Consider the following 20913-nt stretch of genomic DNA (forward strand, 5'->3'; position numbering starts at 1 on the left):
CCAAGCACACGCGTAAAATACCATTAATTTTTTTATTAGTGTATCGTGGTGCGGAACAAATTCTATGATTTGAATTATAATCCATGAATGTTATGCGTGCCTAGATTCTTCCGTCGCATTTTCCTTTTTTATGGCCAAGGCTCCTCCGAATTTGATATATTTCCATTGCATACTGAAGTATACTAGATTTGTCATTATGAAGTTTTCATATTTAACAACGCCAGCATATTTAATTTCCATACCAAGCAATTTCTTATTTATTTAGTTGATGTTTAATATTGTAGTTGTGGTTATGTTTTGTTTGAAAATATATTAAAAAAATATTTTTTTAAAAAAATATTTTTAAAATTAAGTTATTAAAATGATTCAAAATAATAAAAAACACTAATTTGAAGAAAAAAAAATTTTAATACAAAAATAAACATACTTAAGGGCCGTTTGGAATTGCATTCCAAATAGTATTTTTTTAAAAAAATAAAATTTATTTTTGCTTAAAATTATTGTTTTGAATATTTTTCGATTGTTTTGATGTAATGATATCAAAAATAATTTAAAAAATAAAAAAAATATTATTTTGATGTATTTCTGAACGAGAAGTACTTTGAAAATCAATCGTTACCACACTCTCAAACACCCCCAATTAGCATATGTTTAGTATTATAGTATAATACGTTTTTTAAAATACTTCAAATATATTAAAATATTTTTTTCATTATTTTTTACATATTAAAACCATCATAAATCTTTTAAAAAATATCAATTTGAATGTTTTAAAAATGTATCTAAACGTAATTTCAAAAAAAAAAAAAAACTGTAACTACTTGCTTTAACCCAAAAGTGAAAATGAATTTAGTTCCTTGCAGTCATTTCTAATCCTCTCTTCACAAGTTAACAAATCAGTTTATATAAAATTTAATATAAAAAATTTGTTTAAATATCATTTTTCAATATAATGACCAAACTGCCCCAAAACTGTAACTCATGCCTCCCATTAGGAGTTTTGGCAGGTATGCATATATGGAATAAACAGATGAGCAACAGGCGTAAATGTATAGGATATATGAAGGCAGGGTAAACTTGAATAGCCAGAGTCAAGGATATGGTGGCTTTGCAGAAAAGAATTGCCTATAAAAAGAGGAACCATTTCTCACTTCTTGTTCACTCATTCAAGTCATCTTTCCTCTTTTTTGTAGGCTATTAAGAAAATTTGCTGAGAAGATGGAGAACATCACTGAGAGTTCTGCAACAGATCTTGCACTCTCTCAACCTCTATTGGTTTCCAATGGAATCCAGAACATCCTTGACAAACAAGTCCCAGCCGAGACTAATCAGCCAAGCACTGATCAAACCAACCAGCAGGCTCCTCAGGGTCGTCCAGTTGACCCTAACTTGGACCCCAAGAGGCTCAGAAGGTGGATTTATCTTTTCACATTCATTTAACCATGCCAGCATTGTATTAGATTTTTGTTTATTTTTTTCCTTATTGTCAGAATATTTATTATTTATGGTGTTCATATAATTATGGCAAATAACTTAGTATATAAATAAATATGATATCAAATCATGAAGAATAATGCAGTTAAATCTAATTTGAAAGTAATAATTTTACCACCTTAAATTATTAATGATTCTGGAACTCACGGTTTTTTTTTTTTCATAGGATTATGGCAAGCAGACAGTATTCTCAGAAATACCGACTGAGGCAGATGCAATATATTATGCAACTTGAAACAGAAGTGAAATCGCTCCAAGTAACAAAAATCAAATCTGATCCCTCGATGTAATAAATTTGTGCTGCAAGTTGTTAATTACTTATTTTCTCTAGTCTTATACGTATCTATCAGGCGGAGGTGGCAATCATCGGTCCTAGGATCAAGTACTCTAATCGCCAAAACTCATTACTGCGAATGGAAAACAGTTCAATTAAGCATAAGCTTTCTTCTTGTTCTAGTGAACTCATGTTCAAAGAAGGTCTCTCCCTTAATTCCCTCTATCTCTCTTTCTTTCTTAACTAATTTGAAGTAAATATCAAGTACTAACGGTGTTTAGTTATTCATGCAGCTCAATACGAGGAAATGAAGAAGGAAAGAGACCATATGAAACAATCCTATATAGTGAATCAATATCAATATCCAGGTTTTTTCAAGACAATGCCACCTGCGAATTATCCATTTATGAATGTGAACCTGAACCAACCTGGATATGATCTCTATATGGAATCTGCTGCTGCTGCTGCTGCGAAGCCACCACCAACGATGGATGAAAGCTCAAATCGATTTGACAGTGCATGACAGGATACTACTAACATGAACCCTCTCAACTATAAATTACCTGAAAGTTCATGTGATTCAGCTGTTTTATATACCTGCAATAACTTTATGTTTTTTAATTTGTTCCTTGTGTTGTGTGCGTGTTGGATTGTTCCCTTAATCTTGTGTGGAATTTCAGTTTCTTCCTATGTTAATTCCTTTTTTGAATTGTTTCAAAGCAGTTTCTGAGAGGAAGAAACACAAAATACTTTGTCTCTTTGCGTTATTTCAACATACCATATATATAGGACAAGGCTTCGCTTGTGATTTGGATGAGCTCAAATCAGTTGATTTGACAAAATTATTCGATAGTTTAATTTATTTGTCTAAATTCATTATACTGGCATATAATATTTGAATCAAAATTAATAATGGATAGATAATTCTCAGGAGAAAGTTCATTGAGCAGACAATGGGCATACAATCTTAATTAAAGACGTTTTATGTTCAAATTCTCTATTCTTCCAAAAGCAAGAGATAAAATAGAATACACTTCACAAAGTAAAATTAAATGGAACTTAATAAAATAATATTCAATACATATTTTTAATTAATCCAGGAATATAAAAAATAAACCAATTAATAAAATGTTGGGGGATCAATTTGGAAAAAAATATTCAATTTCATAAAAAAACATGAGTTAACCTGTCAAACACGTGACCCGAGTAACGAGAACGATATATCCCATAGAGAGAAAACAAAAAAAAAATTATGAAACTCAATTTCTAGTCAACTTAATATTGAAAGATAAAATAAAAAAAATTAATTAAAAAAAACAAACACAAACTAATCCAGGTTAGCTTACTAAACCCACAAACTAGGTCGTAAGACCATAATAACCTAACAAAAAGCAAATTAAAAAAGATTATGAACTCGATTTTCAAACAAACGATAAAGAATGATAAAATTGAAAAAAAATCAATTAAAAAAAATACCTAATAATAACCTAACAAAAAGCAAATTAAAAAAGATTATGAACTCGATTTTCAAACAAACGATAAAGAATGATAAAATTGAAAAAAAATCAATTAAAAAAAATACCTAAACAAACTTGGATGAATCCACCAAACCTGCAACATGGGTCATGAGACCAGAATAGCTGGATGGAAAGCAAACCAATAAAAAATACGATGTCCAGTTCCTATCAAATCTAATATCGAAGGTTAAAATTGAAAAAAAATTCTAAAACTATATAGCAATAAAAAAATCATGAATAAATTTAATAAAACAAGATTTACAACCCATTTTGCTATTTTGAAGAGAGATGAACATGAAAGCCGAGAAGAGTGATGAAAAAAGGAAGGAAAAAAAAGAAAAGAAGAATAACTTGCCAAAGCCAAACCGGAACTCTTCCACCGATACATGTCATCGAGCAAAGTGAAACCTCTTGAGACAATTCTATCAGCACCAAAATTAATATGTTGTTTTTTGAGCTCCCAATTTATTGTATGCACTGCTATATCATGGTAGACTTTCTCATTTATTAACGTGTGTGGGACACGCGCCAATAATTTTCTCATTTCTTTCATTCTAGTTTCTAATTTGACAAAACAAAGCTCTAAACTTGTTTAATTTTTAGATTTGGCTCTTAGAACTTAAATTATTTTAAATGAATAAAATCGAGTTTTATTTTATCAAATCAAGCATAAACCGAGAAATGAAATTGTTCTACAACATCACATTAATTAACACCATACCAAGCTAGTAGAAATATATCATCAAGTCCAAACTCAAACCATGAGCCCATTTTTCCTTGCCGAGCCCATATATATGTTGATATGTTCTTCAGAATAGGAAAAACAATAGGTTAGTTTTAATTTACCTTCATTAGGTTCAATGCGTAGCAGTTTCTCTCCTTTATGTCTTTCAATCGTGTATCGATGCCCTCCTTCGAGTTATCCAAGGTAAGAGATAAAAGTTTTTTCAGTTCCTAATTTTTTAAATCAAATAGAACCCCCTAAAATAATTAAATCAAATCAAATCTTCCACTCCAATTAATTAACTAAATGATACCATGTATGTATTTGTATTTAAAATTTTATATTTTCTTAATATGATTTACGTTGAAAACAAAAAAAAATAGTTTGAAAATAAAAATAAGATTAAATTAGAAAGACCATAAAAGATTAAATCTTAAGACTAAGAATCCTAATATCTAAATAAAAAATATCTTGCACTGCCATAGTATAATCATCAACTGACAAATTAGGAATATATCTAATAAAACCAATTAATTTTGGCCCTTTGGTATTATGAGTGCTCGACTTGTAAGAAAAAAAATACTTAATTATTTTTTTATGAACTTCTTAGTTTAAAATTTTTCTTTACATATAATTTTTAGTTTGATATATATTTTATTGTTTTTTATTATCTTTATATTTATATTCTTAAATATAAATGATGTATGTGGCATCATTTGTATTTTTAATTGAAATTAGATGATTTTATATCATTAAATTATTTCAAAAGGCTTTATTTAATAAAATTTTAAGAGTTTATAAATTCGAAAAAAGTTATTAGTTGATTTGATATTGAAACTTCATGTGAGATATCAACACGATCGAGGAGGAAAAATCGAATTTGCCTCAAATTTCGGGTGATAAACTGAAATTAACCCCAAAAAATTCGAAGCGTGTGTTTTGTAGTACTAGTCCACGTGGAACGGCTTAGCAAAATCCTTACCTGTACTATAATGATTAAGGTTCCAAACTTGGACTAAATTCGGTTGCAGTGGTCTTGTTTCTTTCTCATGCATTCGCTTTGGCAAATAAGTGACAGCTATCATTTCCCCCCTATATTATGGTGTGATTAAATTGCCGAGAAAGCTGGTTCTGATGACGGATAAGCACAAACCTTTTTTTTTTTTTTAAAAAAAAAAGTGATTAAGAGAAGACAGCGATTATCTAATGAAGTAGAGCGAAGAAATGGACCAAAAAACCACTCGAAAAAGGGAAAAAATGGAGGCTTTCCCCCATAATATGAGGATATTTTTGTATTTTGGACGAGGCCCATGCCATTAATGGCAAAGGGAACATATCTTCCCCCTTCAAATTTACCAAATACTGGCCATGGAAAGTAAGGTCATATATGGTATTTTGTACTGTATTTGTTGTATAAAAGTAGAGATAGGGAAGCCTCATGCATCATCTCAGACAATTTTGTATGTTGCATTCTTTTAAGGTTAGTATGAGCAGAGTGTGAGTGGAGACTTCATTTCCTTTATAAGTTTTCTTTTCAATTGCTTTATTTTTTTGACAGTGCATTTCGTTGTTCTTATTCTTGATGATAAATTTGCTCTTTTGCAGGACTGGAAGTATTACAATATCATGGAGGCCATGAAAAGAAGTTCCAGCCCGGGATTACCACCCTGGCCTAAAAGGGCTCTTGAACTGACTTCTTTCAGTGCGATGCCTCAATCCATCCATCCTTTAGCTCGTAGCTCATTTCAAGGGTTGAAAAAACCCTACTCCATGGACAGTAGTGTTACTAAATCCCCTTTCAATCCTTCTGATGCTATGTCCATCACATCGTCATCAGCAGATACTAATAACAAAGAGTCCCAGAACCTATCTTTCCCATTCGATAACAAGAATTCAACCACCAAGGATCTTGCCACCGATCCTGCAATTCCTTCTTCTGGCGATAAACCCGTCAAAACTCGGGCTATGATCAGTGGTGTTCAGATCCGAGCAGCTCGAGCCATAGATCCCAACATGGACCCCAAAAAGCTTAAACGGTGAACTATATAATATTGTTGTTAATGTTTTCTTTTTCAAGATAGATATTTTTTTGCGCTATATCAACTTTGATTTTCCTTTCCTTTAGGTTGGTTACATATTTCAGCTTTGATATTTCATAGTGAACACTCCATTATTATTCAAACAATTACATCATTTCTTCTTTGTAGGGTCCTATCGAATCGAGTTTCCGCACAGAAATCTAGACTGAAGAGGCTTCAATATCTCGCTGATATAGAAAGAAAGGTTAAGGCTTTAGAGGTAATCTCCCTTTATATATCTTACCTATGTTGTCAACGAACATAATTAAGAAATTCATTCCACGATTATCTACAAAGTTCTCAATCATATCATTTCCATTTGATATATAGGAGGAAATAGCAGTTCTCTCTCCCCGGGTTGCACTGTATAGAAGCCATCATCAGGCACTAAAAATGGAGCAGAAAATGTTAAACCTGGAGATATCTGCTCAAACTAGCAACAAAATGCTTAAAGATGGTAACCAGCTAACCCTTCCCGCCTACATGTAATATTACAGTATTATTTGTTGTCCAAAAATTACTAGACAATTTATACAATTGAACATATACATAAGTCTAGTTTATAATTATGCAATATATAATATTATGGTAAATTTACAATCGTACTACAAAAATATATAAACTTGTATAAAAAATAGAAATACAATTCACATACTAATCATACATAGAATTACGCATAAGAAAATAAAACTAACTTCTAGCATGTATTGAAAATATAATTAAACAAAACCAATAAAAGATACCTATTGAAAAACTTAGCTTATAACAAATTCCATTGTTAAGAATCAATTCTTTATCCTTAAAATTTTATTGCTTTTCATTCGGTGTAAAAAGACTAACTTCAATAAGCGTCACTGAATTCCATCACCATCACCATTTTATTTATATGCACTTTTAAATAAGATCTAATAAACATAAAAAAATATAATCTCAAATATCTCTTTATAAGAACTGATTGTAAACTCTAGATTATAAAGAAAATAAAAATGAGAACCATAGCTTAAAATAGAGTAAAACTAGAAATTAAAGTGAAAAAAAGTTCAAAAAATTATGCAGAAAAACCCAACCAAAAACACACTCTTTCAAACCCCCTTTCATAGAGAGTTTCTTGAATCAAAATTTATGGAATTTCATTCACTGTCTATAAAATCAGAATTAAACCTAAGAATTTTTTGTTTTAAAAAGTTATAAAAATTGTTCATAAAACTGTTTAGGTTATAAAGAAGTCCATTAAAAAACCTAAATAAGCTAATCATACTTATTTCATGGGTAGTACAAGACAATAAGATAGAGAGAATAATTCTCTAAGAATCAGATCCAAGCTCAAAGTTAAAATTAATAAAAAAAATTTTATAATTTAAAAAAATTATTTTACAGCAAACTCACATCCTGATGCTAGCCCATTTCAAAACCTGTGTCAAGTTGCATGTGTGAATTTAAAAACTTTGAATTTTCTTTCTATCAAATTTTATGTGGGATAGAGATCTAAAAGGGTTATGTGTTTTTTCAAAATATGTTCATCAAGGGTTTTATAAATTATTTTTTTATTTATATATAATTTGTTTAAATCATGTTAATATTCAATGCTAAAGAGCTTATATCAAAAATTAAATTTTAATAAAATTTAATCTAAGTGAGTTAACTCTATTTTTAATTTGACCTTAAAATATGCATGTTAACTATAATTTTAAACAAATTTCCAATAATATTTCTGTTTGCCTATATAATACGTAGTAAATTATTTTTGCAGCTGAAATAGAGGACAACAAAGCAGAAGTGAGTCGACTGAGGCAACTCCATTTGACGCAACAAGAAGTTATGTTGGCTGGCTGGGAAAATGGATTCGATCAGCAGATGGCCGTGAATCCAAACATGTTTCAACTTTCTTTGGAACGGATGGCTTTTATTACCTCAATCCAAGGTATATATAAAAGACCACATCCTTATTCTATTCTTATAACTTTTGATTACTATTCCTTAATTATAAATAAATAAATATACAGTAAATGAAAAACAAGTCGTAGAAAAAATTCAGATTGGAATTGAGTTTTCTAAGGGTGTGAGAGCTTTTATGCAAAAACTAGTTTCTTTTGTGTATGGGATACTTTAATATTTAAGTTAGTGATTTATAGAAGGTAAAAATAATACACAATAAATGAGAAAAAAATAATTGTTTGTGATTTTAAAATTTATTATGTAATTGTTTATGGTTCTAAGAGTTGTTGGGCCATGGGTGGTTTGATGGTCAAATATGAGTTTTCATGGCTCAGCCTTTAATAGGTGTGTGTGGAGTACTCCAATACTTGGCTTGTTTTTCTTTTTCTTACTTGTTTACAGTACTCGGGCATTGAACTTTACCTCAATAAGAAAAAATATATTTTCATAGAAAGTTGAGTCATGGTTGTAATTGTTTCATGTGTAAAATTGACGTGGATATTAGTTGGTTACAGCACTTGTAAAATCAAGATTAGTTAAGATTGCACTTGAGGGCCTAGCTGCTGTGGTCAACCGTGTGACTTGTTCCGTTCCCGTCCCGGGTTCGACCCTCTATGTGCACGCCTGTCACCCCCGCGGTGCCTAACCTGCCCCTGGGCTTGCAGGATGTCCAGTGGACCGTGGGGAATAGTCGTGGTGCGCGCAAGCTGGCCCGGACACCCCACGTAAATCAAAAAAAAAAAAAAGATTAGTTAAGATTTGAAATTAATACCTAGCTTCTAGCCATTCGAGCATACGCATTCGACTAGGATTTTTAGCCATTGGGCAAGCCTAGGCGGCCAGCATAGCCGATACATACTATGCAGATGTTTTTTTTTTTTTTTTATAATCACTTGGTATAATAACGGGGGAAGGGATTTATTTCTTTCTTCTATATCTGGGTTCGATCCTCTCTATGCATGTATATCATTCCTATAGTACCTTACATGTTTACTAGGCTTGCAGAATGTTTAGTGGGCCCGGAAATTAGTTGTAGTACGCGTAAGTTGGCCCAAACACCTCAGATTATATAAAAAAAAGAAGTAAATCTAAATATATCAAAAGGAGAGGAAATGCAAATTCTCTAATTTAATGGAATAGTAACAACTCTGATCATAATATTAAAATTAAATAAAAAATTAATAATGTGATAACATTTTTAATTACGATGAAAGAAAATTGTCTTCCTCGTTGATTTGTCAAATTGCACATATAATTGAAGGGGCAAAGTAAATAACTTAAGATTTGAGCTTGATTTTTGGTCCTTCTACTTTTTTTTTAAAATATCACCATTTATTAAGATTACAAACTGAAACCCTCTGGAGATAGCCATATAATCTGTCCTTTAAGAGACACGTGCCATGATCTTTGAGTCCACCTATGTGACCAATCCATTTGTTCATGAATAAGTTTTTTATAGAAGGGTGACGAGACCCTATTATTTTGTTTGTGTGGCATTGAAGATTAATATTATTGAATTGGATTTTTTTAAGCTATATGTGTAGCAAAAAAAGGAGAAAGCACTGAAGGAGTGCATGAACTGAATCAGCTTACTGTGAAACGACATGCAGATGGATGGAGGTGCGTGCTTGGTTGGGACCCCAGCGAGCAAGAAATGGCGAGTCCAAGTTTGCCTCAATTTGGCTCATCGACAGTACTGAATATGAATCCACAGTTGGGTGGCATTGAGCAGATGATGACGTTCAACTCCATGCCCACCAACCATGATCTTGATAAGTATAACTAATTGCTCCTTGAATTTTACTATGCAAAACCTTCGGATGCTCTGTGGTTCGTGCATCCTTTTAATTATTTTTTCAATTGAAATTCCTTTTATGTTTTATTTTTTGTTTAATTCTGCTGTAAAATGAAAAAAAAAATTTCTCTCTATTTATCCATTCTCTCTTAGTGACTGATAGCTTGTATGTCTAGAAGTTATGGATAAACTTTTTATTCTTTTTACTTTAATCAATGAATATTTGTTTTTAATTTCTTCTTTTCTTTCAGTAATTTTTTTTTTAATGAATCCAAAGTAAAATTATTAAAGAAGCTTAAAAGAAAACTTCACCGGCCAATGTATGCTCCTAAAAATGGTAGCATTTCTTAAAACGACATAAACCACATAAAGAGATATAATTAGTGCTACTACTCTACATGAGATCAAAATATATCTCAAAATTTGAGTTGCGGGTTTAGAAATTAACCCGGGTTAACTTGATTGATGTTTTTAGATTTTTTTAATTTTACATATATATATATATATTATTTTTTAACAACTTAATTTTTTTATTTAATTTTTATTTTTAATTTCATGTTTCAATATTAAATTGTTTGATAATTGAGCTTTAAAAAAAAAAATTAAATATTCTACTTTCCGTGAAGTTATTCTAATCTTATAAATTTAGTTTTTTCCCTTTAATTTCAACCTCTAACATTAAAAGACCCAAGGACTAATTTATTTTTTTATAACCAGAAAAACAAACTGAATTTTCTTAAATAGAAAATAAATAAAAAAACCAAAAAATTAAGGCCCATTACATCAAAGTCTCTAAAAAGAATCTAGTTAAAAAACCCATAAACTAATTTAAATTTTTAAATAGAAAAATAAACCAAACTGAATCGTTTAGTTTGAATTGGATTTTTATTTCAGCTCAATTATTTAATTTTTTTATTTAGTTAGATAAATTAAAATTTTTTTATTAACATAGGTGTTTATATTAATTTGCGCTCACCTCGACTAATTTCACAGGTCCTGAAGTTAACAACTATGTAAGTCTTCAATAGCTTTAAAATTTATAAAACTCGAATTAATAATTTTTAAAAAATAAATATAAAACTTGACTAGTTAAATTATAATGATTCTTAACTGTGGAGCTCATAGTTGGGCCGGTTGTTCTAAATTTCAAAGTCCCAGGATCTAAGGAAAAATCTTATTTATCCGGCCCTATGTATCTTTTGGTGGACGTTGGGAAGAATTTAGAAAGCATATGTTTGGGGGATTTAATCAGTTAATGGTGGTTTGCTTTGGAGGCAGATAAGTGGTTGTTTTTTGCTGGAATATTTTTGGGGATGTGTTGTTGTGATAGAGGATCGTGCTGGCTTGGATAGATATCAATGTTTGGACTAACGATAGTTCAGGTGGTTTTGGACATGGAGAATAGATTAAGATGAGTAGCTAAAGCCTAAATTAGCAACAGCAGCGACGACGACAACAATACGGGTGTGCCGCTGTGTTGATGTTTTCTTTTAAAGAAGGATAAAACTTTATAGTTTTTTTTAGCTTGTATAGGTAATTAACTAGCTATAATTAAAAAACCAATTTAAATTTATTTCGAAGTGTGTGACCGACTTCTACAAAGAAACAAGAGACAGCTTTAATAATCTTGTTCAAACTTCGATACGTAGTTGAATTTTTAACAGGACATATAAATCTTAATTTTTCATGGTTGGATTAAAGGGTAGATTTATCTGAGTTGTTCTGTTCTTAATTCACATAAGCATGACTTTAATTTTATGAGATTTTTCTTAATTTTTTCTCTTTAATGCTGATGCATTTCGAAAATAAATTATTTTATGTAATTTTTAGTTTTAATTAATAAAAAATACTTGTATATACATTATTGTTTTTAAGTAGATTATAGTCTTATATATGACCTTTTCCAACATTGATGGGGTTTTTTTACATAAAATTTTTGGTGTTAATTTATTGTGATTATTTGCTTAATTTATTGATCAATTCTATTTTTAATTGCACAAACATAAAAATAATTGAGATTTATGGATTATAAATTTAATAATATTGGTGTCTTTTCCCAGCAGTAAAACAGCAACTTCTAATAGGAATTTTTGGTTGCAGTTTCAAGTTTCATTTGCCTTTCCGCATGGTTTGTCTTTAGAGTCCTATTCATTTTAGTATCTTGGAATAATGTTAGTTTCAAGACCTTTACAGCTTTATATTATTCTGTCTCGTAAACATCACTTGAATTTTAAGATGGTATTATATATATATTATGTTTTTATAAACAATTGTCAAATTTTGCGATTAAAAAAATAAAATTCATATGATATCAAGTGCCAAAAGAGCTTTTAAACCTAAGTACACAACATAAAACTTGGAGTTTTGGAGATCGAAGTTAGTTTTGAAGTGCCATCATTTGGTTCAATATATAGGAGTTTAATTTGGAGCCCGTAAGTTGGCAGAGAAAACATCAGTGTTTTATATATAGCCCTGGGATTGAGGCACGGGCAATTTTAAGGTCAAAATCTACCCTCTCTTTTTTCATCAGATTTTCTAGGCCAATTTTAACCCACAGATATCGCCAAGATCTTAATTACTTCTCTGATTTCCAGTAGTTAAAACTTTCTTTATCAATACTACAACTATATATTTAGGTTTATTAGGAATATTAAATTTAATTTTCTAATTCGCTCCAAGTCATGAGATTATTAGGGCTTCATAAACTTTGTTAAAAAAAAGATTCAGACTTCTCAAAATCAAAATCTCTAGTTTATTGCATGTTGATCAAACCCTTTCCGTTTCACTACTGTTGCATCAACGGCTTATTGGGTTTTGTGATTTTCTTCTGTCCGCAATTTTCACAAACAAGGAGAGCTTTATAGTTATAATATTTTCTTGCTTAAAAAACAGCATAGAAAAAAAGGATTTAACCGGAAAAAGAAAAATAGAGAAAGATGAACCATCTGATTATTAAATTTTTTGCCAGAAGTGGTAAGCAGAGAGGCTTTCCGAATTTCTCTTCAGTGAAAAATCCTTCTGTATATTTCTGTATATATTTCTGCAATGATAATTTTGTCCCTGGTCACTTGTAGAAAAAAAAAATTAATCCTAGCTGTTGTAACCCATTTTTGGGTCCCCAAATAAATGAAATAAAATAAATAGCCAAAGGAGGTTCAAAAAAAAAAAAAAAAAAAAGGCCAGAACGGTGTCGTTTTGAACGACACTGTTCATCTTCCTCCTTCCCCCGTCGAACAACAACAGAAGACAAAAACCATTTTTCAAAAAAAACCATCCCGCCTCTCTCTCCTCGTCCCCACCGAAGCCCCACACCTTTAGACCACCGAACGGGTCACTGGCCGACCAGCCGTTGCGTGATTGAAGGCGCACCTGCTCCATTTTTTCCTATAAATAGAGAAGAGAACAGACACAATGAGGGGGGGAGGAGGAGAAACAAAAAAACAGAGGAGAAAAGAAAGAAGAGAGAAACTGGAGTAAAACGGACCAGAAGGAGAGAAGACTTTGGGACAAGGGAGATGAAACAAAGATAGTGACAGAGAGAAAAAAAACCAGAGGTGGGCACCTCTGCACAGGGAAGAAGAAGAAAGAACAGCTGCTGTCATCGGGCTCCCCAGCCACCGACCACCCTCCCGACCATCCTCCGGTCAGCAACCGCCACCAGCGCCACCCTAGAGCCACTACCAGCTGCTGCCTCCCTCCCTGTCATTGATAACAGCCCTGTACCGTGAGAAGAAGCAGAAGAAGCAACAGACAGAGGAAAAGCAGAAACAGAGGAGAAAGGAGGAGAAGCCGCCGCCTGGAACCACCGTCAGAACCACCGGAAGACCTCGTCGGCTGCCTCACCACCGCCATCAGCATCACTAGGAGTGTTCGCCGTCGTCTTCAACATTGTTTCCGCCACCAGGTTTGTCCCCTTTCTCGTCTCTGTGCACAGACCGTTTTCACGCATTTTACTGTTCAAGTGAAATATAATTCACTTGAACAGTGAAATGCTATTTCACTGTTCATGCCCAATATAATTCACGTGAACAGTGAAATGCTATTTCACTGTTCACGTGAAATATAATTCGTGACCTGGTAAGGCCTGCTGGGTTCAGCCCAGCCACATGGGCCGAGCTGGGTCCGGCCCAAAAAAATAAAAAAATAATAAAAAATAAAAATTCTTCAAAAATTATTTCAAAGAATATGTGATTTTTCTGTAATTTTATTACTGTATTTTGATCAATATTGGTTTGTATTTTTATACTGTAAAGATACAAATCCGGTATTAAAATACCGGGTTTTCATCAAAACGTCAAAGATTTTCAAGATAAAAAATGTTTTTTTGCTTTCAAAAATTTCCTAAATATTTTTAAAAATATTGTTGATTTTTCTGCATTTTTTATCGAAGTGGATTAATATTTAGTTATATTTTTATACCGTAAGAATACCAACCCAGTATTAAAATACCCGATTTGCGTCAAAACATAAAAAAAAAATACATAATTAAAAAATGTTTTGTTTTAAAATACGGCCTAGTCTCTCCAATATATATATATATAAATATTACAACATCATATTTTTCATACCACAAAGAAAATTTCAAAACGATATATGTATTAGCATGCATTTTGGCTTTTATAACCAGTTTATTCAAGCCATGAGAACTAGGCCAATATTTCAAAAATTCTAAAAAAATCTTTTTGTTTTCTTTTAGTATTCGGGATTATGAATTTATATATAAAATGTTTTTCCTGATATTAAAAATATGGTTTTTACATAGTTTTTTTAGAACGGTTAGGTTTTACCCGATAAGATAAGGACCTCCTTATTGAGGAGGACTTTTCTTGAACCATAGACGGACCAACAACTAGGAAACACAACGAGACCTTGATTTTATCAGACGAACAAACAAAGCAGCTTACCTTAGGTAGGGCGTATTTGGGGTGCTAATACCTTCCCTTTACGCAACCAGTCCCCGTGCCCGATCTCTGAGACCAGTTAGGGTTCCTAGTGACCAAAATACTAGGTGGCGACTCCCACACCATTTTTTATTGCTAAGAGACAAAGAACTCCTTGTCTCTCCATATTTACCAGATATATCCCCCCATCACAACACCCCTGAGGGTGGACGATCGCCGCGACGTCGCGCACCCCGCGACACTAGCTATCAAGTTGTCACTTCAATTAATGCATAGTATTTCTAGTGGTGTGGGAATGCCTAGATAAGCAAAGCAAATGTATATCTCGAATTTGTCCCCTTTTATTTTCAAGAAAAAAACAGTTCATCGTTTGCAATTTCAAGGTTAGCCACTAGTTTAGACTGAAGGAACTATATACAAAAAAAAAAAAAAAAAACCAGAAACTTCCATGTGAACAATGCATCAGTATCTGGAAATGGATAGCATAAATGGGAAATCATGACATTACCTCATATCTCAGTAAACATTAATTCATTTGTACCAATGCTCTTGTACAAGTACCAACAAGATCTCACTTTGAATTCTCAAATTCACAAAGTCAGATCCAGGGTACTTGTCTATTTCGGGTACTTTGAAGGCATGCTTAGAGTTATAGAATTGCATTCTTTTGTTGAGGTAGGAGATAAAGAAAGATATAAATCGCTGCCCACGTCTTCCACATCCCATGATAAACTTCTCTTGACTTCCTTTCCTTTCAATTTTGTGCAAAGTGAGAGAGTTAAATCAAGATCATCAACCTTCCTTTTAGCCTTGTTACACTTTTCCACGTTGAAGCTCCACTTTGTCTCTAAGCTCACTGATTCATTAGCTTCTCCTCTTCTTTTAGAAAGTTGGGCTACAAAGTAGGGTTGTTTTATGGTTGAACTTGTTTGGCTGCGGATTGACTCGCTATTGTACATCGATTTGTGATATTCAGTATCCTGGGATTCTTGCATTAGCTTTTTTCCACTTATCTTCTCAGCCATTGAGCTGTAAAATCCAGCTCCTCTTCTAACATTTATGCTATCCGGTACAGAAAGATCGGTGATCCAGTTTCCATGTCCACTCCAAGGAACGTTTCCACATCTGTGTGAATTGGAAGCTCATAAGCTTAAGCCCAAAAGGAACCACAAGTTCAATTTTCAAGAAAAAATTAAGATATATCTATTTGATTAGTACCTGAAGTTAGAATTATGATTGTGATCAATATTTGGAAGCAGAGAGTGTTGCCAAAAGTCGTGAGAGAATTTGTCCGAACTGCCAATTAGATCCCCCATACCGTTTATAACTGTCAATTTATGAAAGGCAATAGTTCTGAGAATTAGGAACGCATAAGGAGACAATTAAGAAACAAACCCTAATAACTAATTTATTCAAAACATACGAAGGAGAAAATCACAAAACTGGTACCTTGACCTTGATCATCAATCTTCTTGCTCCGATACATCTGCTTCCAAACACCAAAAAAAAAGGATATTAATACGAAATTAAGTGATACGATCAATCATCTAAACTCTGAGAATTCAGTCAAAATTTTCTAACTTTATAGTAAATAATTATGGGATTAGTGCTATTACCTGTAGATGGCTCTTGACATGAGCAATACTTAGCCCCTTGAAGTTCATTAGTTGCAACACTAGTTTTGGGGTTGCCCCTATAGCAAACAAATAGATCACAAATTAAAGTTAAAAAATAATTAAAGTATTTTCTTCGAAACCAAAACACAAGTATTCAGAAAAACATCATCATGATCAAGAAGTGGGAGAGATTCCAAGATCTTACTCTCGTGACCACCAAGTCTCTCTACAGCTTGAACAAAGCAAAGATGAAGATCAGGAGTCCATCTTAGCCTAGGTACCTTCGATCTTGCATATGGCCTTACCCCACTAGAGCTTGCTTTCTCGCACTCCTCCATGCTCGAGCTTCGGCTATTTTTAGTCTTACTTTCATCATCTCCTTCCTCATTGTTCTTGCCTGAAGGATCAAACTTCAAACCATCACTGTTCTGATCACTTCCCGGCATCATAATTCAATATAGCTGACTTGGAGCTGTAAGGAGGACAAGAAGCTACTATATATATTAGAGAAGTTGTTATTGACTCCAAAAATCATCACAAACAGTTACCCAGCAGGAACTCCTGGGTTCCGATAATTCCCCGACTACAACTTTTCTCTTCAATCATCATTAATATTTCAAATAGAGTTTACATATTCCAACAGAAAGTAATATTTCAGCTGACATGGCTAAGATATATCCATCTGAAATGTTGATATATACCGAAACCTAATTAACTCTCAAAAGTCACAGCACATAGACATTTTAATATCTACACCACTGGCCCCCTAATTTTATATGCAACCACCCACACACACTTATATATACAATGAGTACTCGTACATGTGACGCTATTTATGTATGGAATGGGCATCATTCATGTAATGTTAACCGTATAGGTTTGGTAAAGGTTAGAACTGAGAAATAAAAAATCCTTATGAGAGGGGAAAAATTGCACGGTGTAAAGCGATCCTAACAGAATGCCTGGGCAAGCAGTGCACACGCGCATGGGGAAGCACGTCTAACCTTTTCGAATCCTGACATCATTGATCGTATGCATGGTAAAAAGTAATAGAATGTAGTCACCGAGGAAATGTTACTTAATTAAGTCCTTCGTGCATTTTTGTTTTGGCTCCCTGCACCGAGAAAGTGCTTTTTTTTTTTGAGAAAATAACACAGGAGCCCTAAAAGTGTAATTAAAATGCAAATGAAAAGAGTCGGGCATGGGGAAGGCTGACGAGCCCATGATTCTTGGTGTCGGTGTTCACGGATTTGTCTTTGCCTGTATTTATAATATGACCGTATACCGAATAACAACAAGGCTTGTATTTTTGGCTTCTCCGAGGATTCCTCAACCTCTATGTGTCTGAAGTTTTAATACTCTGCTCCTGACATGTCATCAGATTCAATGCTGTTTTCTAATCCAAACGAGGTAAGACTCATGATTCTCGATCTCTGGCACAAACGTTCATGGCATTCTATAAGGGTTGGGGGGTTTATCTAAATGCATTGAGCAGAATAAAAAAATCTTCGGTAAAATGGTTCAGATACTGGTAAAGACCAATTTAAGATGAAACCGAGGAACTAAATTTTAAGTAATAGCCATCCACTGGAGCTAGACGATGCTCGGACAAAGGTTAACTACATGTCAGAATCTAATTAGTTTGTCATCACTAATTGCAATTCACATGGATCTTCCCATGCAAATGAACCTGGAATCCGATTTGTTTGTTCCAGCTGGCATGCAATCAGTATTCATCACTTGCAAGTATACCATGCGATCGATCCAAGGGTACTGACATAAATTATAATTCCATCTCTGCCTCACGCTTCGAGCTTCTGCTTGAGCAACTAACAAAAAAGGAAAATTTTAATTCGCATTCGTCTGACTAAATTGATTTCATTAAATTAAGGAACTCAGCCCTAAACTGTCATCAATTGATTAATTCATCAAATGTCCATGGATTTGCTCTCCCAGTACCGTACTAATTGCATGATTCATGATAACCACTGGACCGGCTAAATGCCTAAATATTAATTAATTAATTAATCCTGTCGCACATAAACCTGATTACTTCTTCACAGTTTTTTTTTTATACTATGTGATTTGAATTTAACTTTGAGGGTCTCGATTTTAAATTTTTAATCATCGAATCAATATATGCCTTATTGGCAAATATTTATAATCATTTATTTGGTTCTCATGAGCATTGTACGTATGTTAATTAATATATTGTTTTTTTCTCGTGATATTCCTTAATAGAATTAGCATACCTGATTAATTAACTAATCAAACGTGGATAGATAGCGACTAGAACTTGATTCTCAGAATTCTTTTATCAAGATTTTGAATTACTATCATGCCAAGATGCGTCTTTCATAAAACCTACCATATGATCATCACAAACTTACAATCATGTTAATTATATATATAAACTCTGTGCTTAGCAGAAATACTTCGAAGAACTGGGCCTTTTGTGGTTATCAAAAGGTTGTCTACAGACTTAAGTCTTTCATGTGGATATAAAACTGGTGTTGCTTGTGTTTTCTGTTCATTGAGACTTGAGAAGATTAGATCACTGCAGTGCAGAGGTCAACTCCCAACAATTTATCCCATTATTCTATTTGTTGCAGGCCTCCAAGAGCATAAATATTTTATTGCATGAGAGCACATAACCCTACGAACGCGGATCAAACCATTATTTCAGAATGAGCATGTTTGTCTTCTTTCTATCATCATCAGACATCCAGCCCTCTATTAATTTTTATGTCCATCATAGTACTGCAAAATCTTTATTATTGCTATTTGTAATCATGCTGGGAGGATTACGCATTTCCACATCATGCCATGCTCAGCTAGAGGTAATGGAGAGCTTTAGGCAGTGTTTGCAACTACAGTTGGGAAGTGTTTTTAAAAAAATTTAATTATTTTTTTGTTTTAAATTGATAAATTTTTTATATTTTTAAATCATTTTAATGTGCTGATGTAAAATTAATTTTTAAAGAATAAAAAAATTATTATTTTAATATATTTTAAAATAAAAAATATTTTAAAAAATAATTACTACCATACTTTCAAATACCCTCTTAATTAAACTGCAACCGTTCCGAAATATATAAGTAAAGACGATGGAGGGTTGGAAAATTAAGGTTAGTTGATCTAAAATTGTCTCCGGTCTAATGTCCAACCTGGAAGAGGATCCAGATCATTAAGTTATCGGTCAATAGGTCAACCATGTCTCTACATGAAGTTCTTTTGGGCCGGGCCCTTGCCACTGAGGTTTCAGAGTACGGCAAAGCCCATAGTTGCATATCATCAAGTTGAAGCCCTTGGGCAACATTTTGGGCCACTTTGCTGCCATGGGAGCCTGGCACCCATCAAATGATGAGATCTTTGACTCCGTATGTATGTATGTGTATTCATGTAAGAGCACAATTGTAGAAATTATAGACAACATGAATCGCGTTTAAAAAACAAATAAATGTATTTTCTTAGTTTAAGGAAAATTACTACGCAAGTCGGTCTTTTATAAAATAAAGAGGTCTTTAGAAATGTGGTGAATATTATTTTTTAAAGTGTTTTTTTAGAAATATATTAAACTAATATTTTTTAAATTTAATTTTTATATCAATACATCAAAAAAATTTGAAAACACAAAAATAAAATACTTCCATATATATATATATATGGGCTCGTGTATTTGGAATTAAAAAGCCTACTTTGTAACATGGGTCACATGCATCATGATGGTGTGATCAATGGACTACGTTTTGGGCTTAAGTATCTCCTCAGTTTTCATGTACAAGGCAAACTCGAGTTTGTTTGTTAAAAACAAATATTTTCCTTTTTTCGTTTCTATTTTTATTTCCAGTATAGATTGAAAGATCTGTTCATCTGTTGAGAATAAAGAGAATTTTTTTGAAAAAAATAAAATAAAAGGCACATTAAAATTATAACTATTTTTCATAAGAAATCATGATTATGATTAATTTATAATTATCATCTTAATATTTTATGGTTATGATATCTAATTATAAAATTTTATTTTATTTTATTCAAATTAAAAATTAATTGTGAAAAGGTTATAGTGTTAAATAATAAAAAATAAAATATTTATATTATATTTATATTAAAATTAATTCTATGATACTAACTAAATATAAAAATATATAAGAAATAATTTTAATATTATACATTGTTAGAAAATGCTTGTATGTATAATAAAAACTCATCTATTTTTTATATGAATTTTTTTCTTTGCTTAAAAATTAGTGAAAAACTTGTAAATAAAAACTATAAAAAAAAGTTAGATATATTTTTTAAACTTAATACAGATTTAAATAATGAAATATAAAAACATTACATTTTATCATAAAGTTTTAATTTCTCTTTTTTTAACTCCATTCTTAAAAAAAAATAAAAAAAAATTTTCTTTTAAATTGATGTCCATTTAGGGAATGTTTGGAATGGTTTCAACTTTTTTTAGATGCTTTTTAAAAGTAATTATTTTAGTGTTTTCTGATAATTTTAATGCACTGATGTAAAAATAACAGAAATATTCTAATATATTTTTTTAAAATTTATTTTAAAAAGTATCATG

General features: G+C 32.1%; 1 protein-coding gene across 1 annotated transcript; it reads right to left on the reverse strand.

The window, feature by feature from the left end:
* Window positions 1-15198: 15198 nt before the first annotated feature.
* Window positions 15199-17119, reverse strand: LOC133680588 (uncharacterized). The gene is made up of 5 exons (XM_062103606.1): window positions 16540-17119; window positions 16335-16411; window positions 16168-16204; window positions 15937-16045; window positions 15199-15843 (listed from the first exon to the last, which is right to left on the reverse strand). Exons 1-5 carry the CDS (start codon window positions 16781-16783, stop codon window positions 15336-15338), a joined length of 975 nt encoding a protein of 324 aa, XP_061959590.1. The 5' UTR covers window positions 16784-17119; the 3' UTR covers window positions 15199-15335.
* Between the last annotated feature and the right edge of the window lie 3794 nt (window positions 17120-20913).

Source organism: Populus nigra, chromosome 19 (assembly GCF_951802175.1).
Source record: "Populus nigra chromosome 19, ddPopNigr1.1, whole genome shotgun sequence".
NCBI lineage: Eukaryota > Viridiplantae > Streptophyta > Magnoliopsida > Malpighiales > Salicaceae > Populus > Populus nigra.

Excerpts from the sequence above, each read along its gene's own strand:
- LOC133680588 (XM_062103606.1), bottom strand. The coding sequence starts at position 16,783 with ATGATGCCGGGAAGTGATCAGAACAGTGATGGTTTGAAGTTTGATCCT. Across the intron at positions 16,205-16,334 it reads ATGTCAAGAGCCATCTACAG|ATGTATCGGAGCAAGAAGAT; the intron begins GTAATAGCACTA and ends GTTTGGAAGCAG. Across the intron at positions 15,844-15,936 it reads AATCATAATTCTAACTTCAG|ATGTGGAAACGTTCCTTGGA; the intron begins GTACTAATCAAA and ends CAATTCACACAG.